This window comes from Patella vulgata, chromosome 1, assembly GCF_932274485.2.
Source record: "Patella vulgata chromosome 1, xgPatVulg1.2, whole genome shotgun sequence".
Classification (NCBI taxonomy): Eukaryota; Metazoa; Mollusca; class Gastropoda; family Patellidae; genus Patella; species Patella vulgata.
The window spans coordinates 5302807-5318825 of record NC_065879.2 but is presented as its reverse complement, the minus strand read 5'-3'; the positions used below and the strand labels follow the sequence as shown (position 1 = coordinate 5318825).

The 16019-nt window shown below is 36.3% G+C and overlaps 1 protein-coding gene across 2 annotated transcripts; it reads right to left on the bottom strand.

Moving 5' to 3' along the window:
• Positions 1–5218: 5218 nt before the first annotated feature.
• Positions 5219–9700, bottom strand: LOC126815029 (toll-like receptor 4). Of its 2 annotated transcripts, none has more exons than XM_050540566.1 (2): positions 9603–9700; positions 5219–8040 (listed from the first exon to the last, which is right to left on the bottom strand). In XM_050540566.1, the coding sequence occupies exon 2, from the start codon at positions 8026–8028 to the stop codon at positions 5461–5463; it is 2568 nt and encodes an 855-aa protein (XP_050396523.1). In that variant the 5' UTR covers positions 8029–8040; positions 9603–9700; the 3' UTR covers positions 5219–5460. The 2 variants fall into 2 exon arrangements, with proteins under 2 accessions (XP_050396523.1, XP_050396515.1); XM_050540558.1 differs by lacking the exon at positions 9603–9700 and adding an exon at positions 8674–8800.
• Between the last annotated feature and the right edge of the window lie 6319 nt (positions 9701–16019).

Sequence of the window (16019 nt, the reverse complement as noted above, 5' to 3'; positions counted from 1 at the left end):
TAACAGGGGAATTGTTGAATGTGTTTATATTTATTTAGGACAAGTGTACCCAAAAGATTAGTATAATAAACGATAGACATGTTTTGTAACATTTGGTTTAGACACGTACGTAGTAAATTAGTACTTGGCGCACTTTAAGGGCCCACCTACACTTTTTTATATAATCGAATATACAGATGTGTTAAAGGAGCTAAATTGCTATTACTTGGTACCTAGAAATTGACACAAATTGGTAGCAACGCATATAATAATGTAATATGAATGTATATAAACTGATTTACATTAAATCGTTTCTGTTTTTACTGTAATTTCTAATCAGTTATGTTCGGCGAAATACGCCAAAAGTCTCAATTGAATGACAATCTTTAGCGTCTGGTTATTCCAGTCTACACCGATGCGCATGCTCCCCAGATAAGAATATAGCGTCACAATTTGACATGACTTGGAATATGTCTAGCGTCGTTCTTTGATTCCCTTGTTCCAAACGCATTATGGTACACGATTCGTGTACCAATGGTAATTGTTTATTTTGTCTTGCCCATCTTTTCCCTGTAAGATTACAAGACCAGTGTTGATTTGAATTGACAAGCAATTCGTGTCCCTTGTTACAAATGGCGCTGAAACGTATTATGGAACACGATTCGTGTACCAATGGTAAAATGTTTATTTTATCTTGAATATTGGATATCAGGCGCCCATCGTTTCCCTGTAAGATCACAAGACCAATGTTGATTTGAATTGACAAGCAATTCGTGTCCCTTGTTACAAATGGCGCTGAAACGTATACCAATGGTACCAATGGTAAAATGTTTATTTTGTCTTGAATATTGGATATCAGGCGCCCATCTTTTCCCTGTAAGATCACAAGACCAATGTTGATTTGAATTGACAAGCTATTCGTGTTTTCAATGTCGAAGATTTTTAGTGCTATTGAGTTAGAGACTTAGCTACTTTAAAACAATACTCGAGTAAGTAGCGTGTAGATATGTCAATGGATGATTGTTTGCACGTGTAGTGAGGTTATATTAGCTATTGTCAGACATAGGTCTGTGATTTTATAGCTAGATAAGAAATATTCTAATGTCGAAGACGCAGGCACTACTATACGTTTAAGTATGATTCCTTTTGGCTTGTTCTAGATTTTCATTTAAAGAAACAGGGTTTAACGTCCTACTTTTCTGAACCGACTGGGCTAATAAAGACAAAATGAAATGAAATGGGGTTTAACGTCCTGCTGTTCTGCACCAACTGGGTATATGCCATACAATGTGCTGTGAGGTAAATTTTGCCCGGACAGCGGCACTATGGCCTACTCTTATATCGAATTCCAACTGCCAAGGTATATTTTTCACGTGCATGCCAATGTGTACGCGGGTCTCTCGGTTGTCGTCCCATCCGAACGACTAGACAGTTGTCCTTGTCAGGCAATCCGTCCTGCACCACTGATAAGGAAAAAACGCACCGGAAAATCACAAGGAGCGAACCGGAAACCTCCAGGCTAGCTAGCCAGCGTCCTACTGACTGAGTCACCACAACTCCTGCATTAAAAAAAAAACCTAGGCATCTACATGTAACCCAAGACCGCCAGGCTAACGAGCCAGCTTCCTACTCATTTAGCCACCGCAGCTCCTTCATTCAAATAAAGTTGGATATCCAAGTCGATATGAATTGATCTGATATTTTAAGACTACTCTTTGTGACAAAATTAAAAATTCAAAATTAAAAATGAATTTACAAAATTAATAATTATTTTACAAAATTAATAATTATTTTACAAAATTAATAATTATTTTACAAAATTAATAATTATTTTACAAAATTAATAATTATTTTACAAATAATTATTTTACAAATAATTGTTTTACAAATAATTATTTTACAAATAATTATTTAAGAAAATTAAAAATTATTTTACAAAATTAAAAATTATTTTACAAAATTAAAAATTATTTTACAAAATTAAAAATTATTTTACAAAATTAAAAATTATTTTACAACATTAAAAATTATCTTACAAAATTAAAAATTATTTTACAAAATTAAAAATTATATTTCAAAGTCAAAAATTAAAACTAGGAAATAAAAAGTTATAAAACAAAAATTAAAAATAGAAATTAGGAATTGATCTGATATTTTAAGACTACTCTTTGTGACAAAATTAAAAATGAATTTACAAAATTCAAAATTAAAAATGAATTTACAAAATTCAAAATTAAAAATGAATTTACAAAATTAATAATTATTTTACAAAATTAATAATTATTTTACAAAATTAATAATTATTTTACAAATAATTATTTTCACAAATAATTATTTTACAAATAATTATTTTACAAATAATTATTTTACAAATAATTATTTTACAAATAATTATTTTACAAATAATTATTTAAGAAAATTAAAAATTATCTAAGAAAATTAAAAATTATTTTACAAAATTAAAAATTATTTTACAAAATTAAAAATTATTTTACAACATTAAAAATTATCTTACAAAATTAAAAATTATTTTACAAAATTAAAAATTATATTTCAAAGTCAAAAATTAAAACTAGGAAATAAAAAGTTATAAAACAAAAATTAAAAATAGAAATTAGGAATTATTTTTCAAAAATAAAAATAGAAAATAAAAAAAAAAGTTCGTATTTGAGATTGCTTAGATCTGTATCTGAATAGGGATTGGGGAACAGGCATAGTCTATATTAAACCCCTCTCCCTGTCAGATATCGATAGAAGTAGATACATTTTATATATAACCAAGCAATGTACAAGTGAAAATATAAATACAGTGAGTGTAAAAGTTGCCCCTTGAAATTCTAGTGATTTCGAAAAACGAGTTGACAGTTTTAAGAGAGAGAAAGAGAAATGGGGTTTAACGTCCACTCGACACAAACTAGGTCATTTCAGGACTAACATATGGTTTAATTTTATTTACATAATTCGCTTGCGCGTAGGGGTCTTTAGCAGTGGGAGGAAACCGGAGGACCCGGAGAAAACCCACGAGGTTGGACAGGCGACCCTACTCCTTGCCACGTACAATCGGGGATTCGAAACCACGCCAGTCGACTCAATGACAGACTTTATGATACAGCACGCGCACGCTAACCATTCAGCCCCCCCCCCCCCCTGACAGTTTTAAAAATATTAAGTGTCGTCAGTTCCTTGCAGTAATATATGGTATTATTTCAGGCATCTGAATGTAAGGAGCAATTCAAGAGAAAGATTTCAGTATCTTCAGTCCAAATCAAATTGTTTATCCCTGTTTCGCATTCACCTACTAAACACCAACATCAACGTTTGGACATTCTACTTCAGTAAGAACGGGGGGTATTGTGTTCCAAAGTCTCGACCAGTCAAATTGACGAGTCTACTTGGCCTCCACAGAAAAAGCAAATCATCCAACTTAGTCAAGGTATTAATAGCATAAAAGTTTACACCAAATGTCACCACCCCTATTCAATTAGAATCAATGCTACCGTGCTTAAATCTCTCGCCCAACCAAATTAAATATCGCTGCTTAACATGTGCATGCTGCTCATTATCGAACTTAGTCTAGGTATCGATTTAATGAAACTATATACACCACGTTTTACCACTCTCCAAAGCATCGATCAATGCAATTGCTTATATAGTCTTAGCAGAAACTGATCATATTCAATTTCAGTCACAACATTCACCTGATAAACATCAAGTGTGGCGGACGGACAGACAGACAGACAAGACAGACCAGACAGACGAACCATTTTGAACAGTAAATCTTTTAATAATACCCTGGTTTCTTCAAAAGGTGGGGGACAATAACATGTCATATCGACCGAATTCATAATTTTTTTTTGACAAAGTTCAAAGTGGTAAAGCTATCTATAATGGCTAATAACAAACGCATTTGCATGATTTTTTGTTATTTCTTCATCATGTATGAAAGGCGTGGACTTCATTCGGGTAAATCTACCCGGGTGTTAAAATATAATCGTTTATTTAAACTAAGTTAATTGTCAAGGAAGGAGGAAATTGATAATAACATGTAGAGATGTCAAAGACATAAAAATTACAGGCTTCCGCGCGATAACCAGCAAATCGTGACAGGCGTGACAGAGTGTTATACCAGTTCGCATGTGAGATGGTTACGTACAATCTATTTTTGATAATCACAGCCCCTCTCTCTCTCTCTCTCTACTCGGTGGTGTCCCAGATGTTGTAAGATTAAATCAGGTGGAAATTCCTATGTAAATAGAAATATTCTGTGACGTACATTTCATTACCCAATGTCCAGGCATTGTATTGTTGTTTAACTCAATTCGACATCAAGGTCGCTGAGATGTAAATAAGGTTAGGGCACGTGATTGTTGACAAGATTGTGGGTTAGGGTTTTGGTAAGGGATAGGATTAGGGATAGGTCCAGAGTTGGGGTTAGCGCTAGGTCTGTTTACATCTCATCACCTTTGACCAAATTTGGAGGTGGCCTTGCTAGCCTGGAGGTCGGGTGTTCGATCCCTGCATTGGCCGAGAAAGTTCATCTGGATTTTCCGACCTGGTTCCCCTTGTCAGTGGTGCAGAACGGAGGGCCTGACAAGGACAGCTGTCTAGTCCTTCGGATGAGACGAAAAACCGAGGTCCCGTGTATACATTGGAATGCACGTAAAAGATCCCTTGGCAGTTGGAATTCGATATAAGAGTAGGCGATAGTGCCGCTGCCCGGGCAAAATTTCCCTCATAGCACACTGTATGGCGTATGCCCGTCTTCATTAGCCCAGTATAGGAGCAGAACAGTAGGACGTTAAACCCCATTTCATTTCATTTACTTTGAGGACACAAGGTTTCGACGCTAAACTCGACCGAGGATTAAACCCACAACCGTGTGGTAAGAGACCTAGTTCGCTAATTGTCGGGTTTTTTTTTAAACCTATGCCATAGTAATCATCAGGGCCCTGTTTCTTGAAATATTAACTAAAGATAAAATCCAAATTGTAGTAGATACTTCAATTTTGATTGGTTAAGCACTAAAACCAATCTAATATTATACAATCAAATTGATAAAATTTGGATTTTATCTTAAGTTAAAATATCGTGAAACAGGCCCCGGAATAAATCGAAATGATACAACATGAAATGGGATTTAACGTTCTACTGTTCTGCTCCTATACTGGGATGATGAAGACGCTCGGAATAAATCGCCCAACCACTAGATAAAAAAAACTGGGATGGACACCATAACATATCTGTTAATATTTTTATTATAGCAATCATTTCAGAGGGACACAAATCCTTTGTTCATTAATATTCCACATGACGTAGCAAACGTAAGATGACGTCATTGTCCGTGCTAACTGAATCATGAATGGTTATGGCAACACGTTTCACAAGGCCGGGCGTACATTTGTAAATTGAAAGTTCTTAGAATTCCATGGCCCCTCGCAGGTCAATTTTATTTTTCGCATAATTAAGCATTTATAACGGCTATTAAGCCACGTTTTCTTTAGATTTGATGTTCTTAGCTAATTTTTCCCAGAATTCATCAGTTAATCCATTCTGCAGATTAACATAGAGAATGTTATCTTCAGAAACAGCTTCCAGTAAGAAATCGATATTGGTGGGTATATTCATCTGATGATCGATTATTATGATTAATCGATGTGGTGTCGTTAGGGTAATCGATGATAAGCAATTACACATGGTGAAATAAGCCAGGTTACTCCTTAAGAAATCTTCTGTTAGAATCAAAACGATCTTCCAACTGTGTCTCATCGCTTCCAGCAGATCATCGGCCATAGAACCACCAGGTATGTGATCTCTATCCCGTAGGTTCAGTTCGATTCCACGATTCGTTTCCAGTTCAGTTCGTAGTTGATTGCAAACCCAACATGAGATAGAATCCGTGTAAATTATAAATGCGTCGTACACAAAGTCTCCCCTTTTCCTGGGATAAATATGCTGTCCGACCATCCTTAGAAGAATCAACATTAGCTTCATCTTGTTTTTGAAGAAAACGAAAGCTGTGATGAGACTAATGATTGTGATGCTTAATCCGCCAATAGTATAATTGAGCAATAATGATGAAATGCACTGCCTATGAAATGACGGCCATCTTTTATAAACAGCGTTGGTAAAGGTCATCTGTCCTGTGGATTCCAAACACGAATAATTCCTTCCGTCTAGTTTCACTTTCGTTTCGTCTAACCACAGCAAAAATGAAATCGAATCACAGGTACAAATGAATGTGTTTCCCATCATATATAAATGAAGTTTGGTGTTTACCGCGGTTGTTTTATCCAACATATGTCTGTTTTGCCTGGGTATCGTAGTTAAGGAATTGTGATTAAGATACACGGATTCGAGCTTTACCAGGAGAAGCAGATCTGGAATGGCCACCAGCTTATTACCCGATAAATTAATGGTTTTTAACGTAACCCGGGATTTAAATATATCTTTTGGTAAAATCACAAGGCCATTATTAGATATGTCTAAGAGTTCCAATTTTTCCAAAGGTCTTAGAAATCGGGTACCGTTTTGGATAATAAAATCATTGGTTATAAAAGAGTTACTTATGTAAAGTTGGGTCAAATTAGGGAACGTATCCATAATCGTGTCATTAATAATACTTAAATCATTGCCACTTACATCCAAAACTTCCAGATTTTCCAGTCCAGTTATTTTATGTTGTAAATTGCTCAGTCCGCAGTACGATATATTAAAGTACTTTAAATTTTCAGTCTCCAAAACATGAACATTAACTGTCAATGGTCCAAGCTCATGTGGTAATCCGCCCATATTAAAATATCTCAATTTTTGGGAACCAACAATATTTATGTCGCGATCGAAATTGCCATGCCTATGAGATCTGTGTCGGGATCTGGTGACGTATTTATCAAAGGAGAATATTCTTTGATCTGATAAGTCAACTTTTTCTATGTTGGGCACGTTCAACATAAAGAAAGGAAACGCCTTCTTACTTACTGTACCTGAAATACGATTTTTCGCAATGTTAAGCCGTTTTAAACAATTTGATAGCGGTGGACGGGGTTTTGGATACGTAAATATTACATCAAAATCCACAGAATTTACAGAATTATCACTAACGTCCAAATCATTAACACATATCTTGGACAGGACATGGAGATCGATCCTTCGATTAAAACCAATGTATGGTAAAAGAGTTTTGATACTTCGAAGGCCGATTTCAGTAATATTTTTATATTCAAACACCCGAAGAACATTAATCACCTGTGACAAGTTACTACTCCCCACATCAACATTATTGAACAGAAATATCTTCAAACTGGGAAAAGGGCGAAGAAAATTTTCATCAAAACTTTCGAATCTGCAGCTGTTTAATTGTACTAATTGAACAGGGATGCTGGCAAATATTTCAAATGTGTTATTTCTTATCACAGATAATCCACAATCAATCCGTTTGCCATGTTTCCAGGTCTCGCCAATGACAAGTTCCTGAAGTTCTGTTAAATTGGCAAATCCCGATTTAAATATTGCTCCCGAGCTTGTGTCCATGTTTAAATGTTTTAATCTTTTTAGGGGTCCAAAAACGCCATCTCGTAAATCAAAATCGCGATTTGGAAATCGTGATACATTTGATCTGAAGCTTAGAGTAATCAGTGATTGAAGAGGTGAAAAAACATCTGAAGGTATGGAGGAGTAATTGGTATAATTCAACTCGTGGCCATTGACTTCTAATACCAATAATGATGCAAGTCCATTAAACGCCCATACTTCTAGAGTATTGATGGGATTAAAACTTATATCAAGATATCGTAGATGGGTTAAATTCCGGAAATCATTGTTACGTAGAATTTCAATATGGTTAAAAGTCAGGTCTAGAGTTGTAGTATTTCTGGGTAGATTACCAGGAACTCTTGAAATTCCAATACTGGAACAATTGCTTTTTGTTCCACCATACTGAGAGTCCAATTTGAAGAGACATGGTTTGGTTCCCTCTTGACTAAGGATTGGACTAAGGTGGACTAAGGTGGCGATTAATCCTATTATTACCACTTGAACTGTTTGAGAAACCATTTCTAAACTTATCTAAAATTTAAAATATTACCACTTGAACTCAAAGGTCTAAAATTTAAAATCATCTGTCAAGATTTTCATTTATACGGTAATATTAGAAATGGGACTACATAATCATTTATGGGTGTCCAATATGACGATTAAAGTAGCCTACAAGATGTTGGCATGCTTTGGTTTTAAATGACAATGATATAACTGATTTTTCCTTTGACACACATCGATCTTTAAATATTTGTAGAACTGGAGATATGACTCTTTAAAAGAATATTCTCAATTTGCTATTAATTATTTATTCTTTACATTATCCATGCTTCAAATTTTAACATTTCAAAGATGTATTGTTACATTTAAAATTTATAAGAACTTTATTTATATACAAACATATTGGCCGATTGGTGTATATCCTTGTCAGCTACGATTTAGTTATGGTTGTCTATGTGTGACTAAGAATATGCGCTAAGTCAGTGTGCCTAGGAAGAATTTAGCTTGATATCTTACCCCACAAAGTTTCACTTTCGTTTTTAATTTCCTTATATAATGGGGTAAAATTGAAATAAACGCTTCACAGGTAAAAGTTTCCGTACAGCTAATAACAAGGAATTTCAATCGAGGTGGCCAAACAATTGAATTGTGTGCTTTCGTTACCTGAATTTGCAAATATGGTAATGAAAGTACATCTAATAATTCAGTGTGTGTTATGACATACATTCTGAAACATATAGATCAATGTTTGATCATACTTAAAGCTGAAATAGCCAAACTACCATATTTCAGAGGCGACCATTTTGAATCCAAAAGGAGGTCAGATCGCATGTGTCCCGCTCGTATTCGAACGAGAACATCAATATGTTCATGGTTTTTATCCTTGAGTGGCGTTTGGCGATTGAACATATGAAAAATCACACTACAATTTATATGGAAAACAATCACTGGTTTATAGACCTATAGCACAACGTTTCGACAAGTATTCTCTTATCGTTATCAAGTACAAATGTTCATGCCTTTATGAAAAAGTGAAATGATTCTGTGAAAAAATCGACTGTACTGTTAATCGTGGTGATTCTTGAAGAAAAATCGTAACAACCTTTTCCGATTCCTGGCATTCGTAGCCCGCGTGAAAGTGTGGCCTAAATGTTTACAATATTGTTTGATTACTGACGATCACGGAAACTGTTCTAGCACATGTTCAAAACATTCGCAGCGGTTGCTGATTGAATCCTAATGTCCGATGTTGTTCAAGGTTCCCTCCAAGAATATCCATAGTTAGCAAGCCTCGGCGATTAGTCACAAACCGTACTTCAGGTGGGACCAAGCCTGGAAATAAGGCACCTGTCACTGACAATGTCAGGCACATATTCAGGCTTTGTCAGGCACAAAACCTCTGGAGCCTGTCATTTTGTCAGGCACTGACTTTTTAATGATATTAATAATACATGTCTGGCACTAACTTAAAAATGTCAGGTACTATTTCATTAGTCAGGTACATCTAAAACAGTTATTTCCAGGACTGGGTGGGACAGGGCTTTAACAAATGGCCCTCACTTATACTTACATTGAATACAAAGATGACCTACCTCTATGCGTTATTCCCGCTTGTTTGTTTATTAAACAGCCCAAATATCAGTGCACTGTCAATCAGAGATTGTAAGATAACTAACGTATGGGTTAAAATTGTTTCCGTGTTATCTAATTACGCGGATTCATTTGCGAAAGATAAAATATGCTTAAAGATACATTATTATGTAAGATTGGCTGGCAGTTCCCGCTATAATAGTTAAAACCCGGATCATGTAATAAATGTATAATATTTAGAAATAGATAACATAAATAGAATATTCAGTCAAATTGCTCCACTCTGAACCGAGATATTAGCTTTTGAATTTCAGGCTAGCCTCGATCATCATTACTAAAGACGGTACGATATAAAACAAAGTCTCGATTATCGATTTTTACGGTTAATTATTTTTCAAAAAATGTATTCCAATCCGCTAAATATCGCAGATTTATGGTTTGAATAAGTTAATAAATGTCTTATTAATAGTTTATATAATATTTCAGGCATAAAGAAAGACCTGCAATAGGCAGATTTAGCTCTTGAAATATGCATGTTTAAAGATATATAGAGGTATGCACAGAATGTTACTTCGATTGAATCGTCTTATCTACGCCCACAAATAGACCTTGCAAAAGCGACCTCAATCGGAAAAGGGATGACAAACCAGGAAATACCATGTTTAGCTTGATTCATCCAGGTAAATTGTACCGTTAAACAAAAACACCTTTTTTCGTTCCTGTAGATTTACATACACTTCCACACCCTTTGAACATTCCTTTTCTTAGCTTCTAAAAGTCGATTTTATTTTTATTTTGATGCACACCTTAGTTGATGTTATCATTTTGATCAATAAATTTTAATACAAAATAATTTGACGGTCATACTGAATGAAATCCACTGCAATCCCCGAGATGTCAATGGCGCTGCAATCTGATTAAAAATAAGGTCCAATTTCGTTTCGTTTTTATATAGTTCAAAATTTCGATTTTAATTGTCATTACTACACTTGGATCTGGAAGCGTTGTTATTTAATTCGTGTTCTGCTTGAAATGAGGGGTCAGACAATCAAATGGTCTGTCGAATCGAGCGTTTGACCTTTTTTGCGCGGAACTGTGGGTAGACATTAGCGGCAACAGAAATCAAAACAAAGCAAAAGTAGGTAAAAAATACATGATTGGTTAATCGAATGGGTGACGTAATCGGGTCAAATGTCGCTTGCTTGGTACCTGACGTCATAGAACGTGAACTCCCACTACAACTTGTTAGATCTACATGTAGTGTAGGCCATCGAAAGTATAAAAAACGAAACGAAATATAGATCTATATTTTAATTAGATTGATGGCGCTGCAACATATGGCGCGTGCTAAAGTAAAGCCGATCCTACCAGTAACCAATTAGGGCTGGGAAGATTTGAATGCACGGGAAAATTGGCTTATTCAGGGAGACAAGCAACGTGTCGTTGATCATCATTAAATTAATTTCAAAAGTAAAATGTTCTGATAATCTCGCCTGTCCAACCTCGTGGGTTTTTCTCCGGGTCCTCCGGTTTGATCCATATGTTAGTCCCGAAATGACCTAGTTTGTGTCGAGTGGACGTTAAACCTCTCTCTCTCTCTCTCTTTCTCTCTATAATAATCGGGCTGAAACCATGTAATCAACAGGAAACTAAAATGAAATAAACACTTGTTAAACATCCTAAAATATGTGGCGGAAACATTACTACGATTAAATGACTGTACATGTGAAAGCAAGTGAACTTTCAATAAATGGTATCACAGTGCTCGTCTAATGTATGAATGTCAGGCCCTGAGTTCACAAAGCATTCTCAGACATAAATAAAGAATTTACTCAAAATTATTCGCCTTATTTGAACTAAAATATAGTCGTTTATAAAACGTTTGCTGTTTTAATGTATCAAATACATCAATAAGAAACTATGTGCAAAGTTTTGTGTTTCTGGATCAAAGATGTTTCTCATAAACAGTGATTGAAAATTGAGTAAATTTTTTACTTAGGTCTGGGAATGCTTTGTGAACTCAGGTCCTGAACAATATGTTTGATCAATTGTAGCATTGTAGTCATGAGCGGACGTACCCTTTTGATATTCAGCGTTCTAAGGCCTCCCGTTCAGGAGTTATCCCCCTTATGAACATCACAACGGCTATAATTTTTAACAGATTGCTTTGTAACTGTAACATTTTATGTGAAGCATTGGGGTCATGAGAGGATAAACCTTATCGATACTCAGAGTTTCCGTGACTTTTCGTTCCGGGGTTATGTCCCCTTTTCCGAAAAACCTTATGAATGCTATAACGGCTATAGTTATTAATGGATCTTTTTCATATTTGGCTTGAAATATTGTATCCATGGCTCTCCATCGATATTCATAATCTGGGTCATCCTACTGTGTGATCGCGATAGATACTATGGATTTCAACGAATTATTGCAAATTTGGTTGGAAGTGAGAGAGAGAGAGAGAGAAACGGGGTTTAACGTCCACTCGACACAAACTAGGTCATTTCGGGACTAAAATATGGTTTAATTTTATTTCAATGATTCGCTTGCGCGTAGGGGTCTTTAGCAGTGGGAGGAAACCGGAGGACCCGGAGAAAACCCACGAGGTTGGACAGGCGACCCTACTCCTTGCCACGTACAACCGGGGATTCGAAACCACTCCAGTTGACTCAATGACAGACTTTATGATACAGCGCGCGCACGCTAACCATTCAGACATCCAACCCCCCTTGGTTGGAAGTAATTATGGGTCATATTATGATGAAACATAGGAAGCAGATGTCTTCGAGGATCAATATCCAAGGTTATTCTTTTGTAAAGCAGCTGTGTGGACGTATTTCAGACTTAGCGTGTCTATCTTTTAAGCAGCTAAGGTATAAAAAGCACGTGTTGAAATGTGTCATCGGGCGAGGTCTACACGATTCATTTTGTTTCGAAAGACTAGGAGGAAGTCGGCTTACTCATCACAGGGCATCATTTCTAAAAGGAGCTTATCACCCCGAAGGAAGTTCGTCTACGCTTAGCCATTTAGTTTAACAATATTGGTATAATTCTTCCCTGTTATATAAATTATGAAATTTATAAACGTTGAATCATAACTGTTTCCTCTATCGCGCTAATATTTATCAAAATTAGGAAATCATCATCCGGAATGGTTGAGAGTCTCTTAATAAGATAAATATTGCATAAAAATGAGAACAAAAATTCAATAGGCTACACATTCCAAAATACTACGTCACAACTGTGACCCACATATTGCTTAAACGGTGGGTTCGTTTTTCCAAAACGCCGAATGCCGAAAGTACATCTTTTTGGAAGGCTTAGTTAAATACAGAAATGTAGCTACGTCACGATTTTCTGGAAAGACACATGGTTGATTCTATTTTAAAGCATGCTCAAATACACCAATGTAAAAAAATGCTGCCCCTAACTTATAACCTCACTATCAGTCTAATTAGAATAGAGATCTATATTTCGTTTCGTTTTTTTTTATACTTTCGATGGCCTACACTACATGAAGATCTGACCAGCTATACTGGGAGGTCGCCTCGGGTGCCATACGAACGGCTTTTGAACCTATGACGCCAGACATTGATTAATCAATCAGCGTTGACGTTTCTAGTGTGTTACCCACAGTTCCGTGGATCGCACGCCAAGAAGTAGCCGTAACAAGTGGTTTCGTTGGCTAATCTCCCACGCCAACCAGAACGCAGGTTATATAACAACTCTTTCAGATCCTAGTTACGAACAGACAAATAAAACGAAATTTTGAACTATAAAAAACGAAACGAAATAGGATATATATTGTAATCAGATTGCCCCACAATAAAATTGATCTCCCATGGATGTTATAAAACTTATCAACCTGTTGTGACGTCATCAGAGGGTGATATCCGATATCGGCCCTAGGTTTACATCACCCTGCGGGGGGTTGGATGGCTGAATGGTTAGCACGTACGCGCTTTACCATAAAGTCTGTCATTGAGTCAACTGGCGTGGTATCGATTCCCCGGTTGTACGTGACAAGGAGTAGGGTCGCCTGTCCAACCTCGTGGGTTTTCTCCGGGTCCTCCGGTTTCCTCCCACTGCTAAAGACCCCTACGCGCAAGCGAATTATTAAAATAAAATTAAACCATATTTTAGTCCCGAAATGACCTAGTTTGTGTCGAGTGGACGTTAAACCCCATTTCTCTCTCTCTCTCTCTCTCTCTCTCTCTCTCTCTCTCTCTACATCACCCTGCAATGAAAAAGGACACAAATTCTGTCATTTAACCAAATCAAAAATATCTGTCATTTAACATTTTATTCACTTTTTTTGCACAATGTTGTCAAACGATTCGGAAGGCGAGCGTTGACAGGGCCATGTTACTTAGCTTCTTCATCTGACCATCAAGAACTTGTCTGAAACTCAAATTCTGGAGTATGTAGTATACCCATATCAGTTTTACTTCTAATCCGTAAATGTGAAACAATGCCCATAACTAAATACGGAATTCGGTGGGTAATAAAATCTTATATCCTCATATCTTTCAGCGCACATAGGATTGTTCGCTAACTATCGTGTTTATTAATCCGTCACATTGACAAACTGTTAAAAAAGTTCACAGCCCACTGATTTCTGCGTAAGGTATTTATGGGCACGGCATTGTTGGCACATTCACCGAAGTCCTGTCACTCGAAATTGAAAATCGTTTATCATTTGTATCTCACAATCCGAAATATCCGAGTACATTAAATCCTTGTTGAATATTTCCGGCATTGGCCGAGAAAGTTCAACGGGATTTTCCGACGTGGTTTCCCCTTGTCAGTGGTGCAGAACGAAGGGGCTGACAAGAACAGCTGTCTAGTCCTTCGGATGATACGAAAAACCGAGGTCCCGCGTATACATTGGAATGCACGTAAAAGATCCCTTGGCAGTTGGAATTCGATATAAGAGTAGGCGATAGTGCCGCTGCCCGGGCAAAATTTCCCTCATAGCACACTGTATGACGTATGCTCATCTTCATTAGGCCAGTATAGGAGCAGAACAGTAGGACGTTAAACCCCATTTCATTTCCTTTCGCTATATCAACCCTCGGTTAGGGTAATAGTTATCTCGTATTATTAAAATTGAATATGGCGATTTTTGTTATTGTGATATCACATGTAAAATAATGTTTTCAGAGGAGAGAAGCACCCCGGACGCAACCGTAGAGTGGTAACGCAAGGCCAGGTTCAGGGACCTGCGATTGTTACAGTAATACCGTTTTTCATCAGCAATAAGCACACTAGACAATACATAAGACAATACATTAGCCTAAGGTTACTATCGGTCTTAATAATACTTGGGACGGACTGATCGTTGCTCGGTGGCCCACTCTGTGAGGGTGGGGGTCTCCAAACAGCCAAGAAATTTCTTTTGAAAAACTGTCAGTGAATGGTGCGTTCTAGAGTATATCGTGGTGTTTCTAGCTTATGCACATATTTAACTTGCGGCAATGGTAAGGGAAAGATAGGATTTTAAAACGTGTTTCAAATTTCTGCATTTATTGATTACTTTAATAACCAGTAGAAATACGCCAAATAAAATTATTATTAATACATTATTTTACAGCTGCAACAAAAATGTTTCCGTTTTATCCAATAAACAATTTATTGTTATTTCGGCAAGAAAGATACGGTGTTAAAACACGATACAAATTTCCATATTACATGGTAGACGCCAAATTATCATATATATTAACATTTGGTATATTGGTCGAGTATTTTGCACCAACAAAAAAGTGTCCGTTTAATCGAAAATTCCAATAAACATTTTAATTTTAGTTCGATAGGAATGTGCTACAGGTGGTAGACAAGATTTAAATGTTGTTTAAATGCGTATTTTCATACACTTATTGTGTTTATGGATTATAATATGGGAGGTCCGCCTAAATATAATATAAGATTTTGTATGAAATATGTGTCCTGGAAGCAAATGGGTTCACTGGCATCAAATATCGGGTTCTACAAATTTGGGCATATAGTGTTATTTGTACCCACAGCGAGAGAATATCTCCCTTCTCAGGTAATTCCTATGCAGAATAAACATTTCCGGTTTATCGTAAATTCCAATAAAAAAATTACTTTTAGTTCTTGGAGAAAGTGCTACAGGTGGTTACTATCGGTTATCGGTCTATATGATACAAGGGACCGTGAAAGGTTCCCACTCTATAGAGATAAGGGTCCGGCGGGGTTATCTCCAACCGGGATCGAATGACACCTGTACATGTTGCTTTCTAGAGTATATTCTGGTGCAGCAATCTTAATTCATCAAAAACAGTGTAAATACATGACTAAAAGGGGCCCCAAACTACGCATACCCATTTGCAGTCGATCCCTGGATTCGATACCAACAAGGGCTGTAAATACAGATCTCATCACCTTTCTGACCTAATATT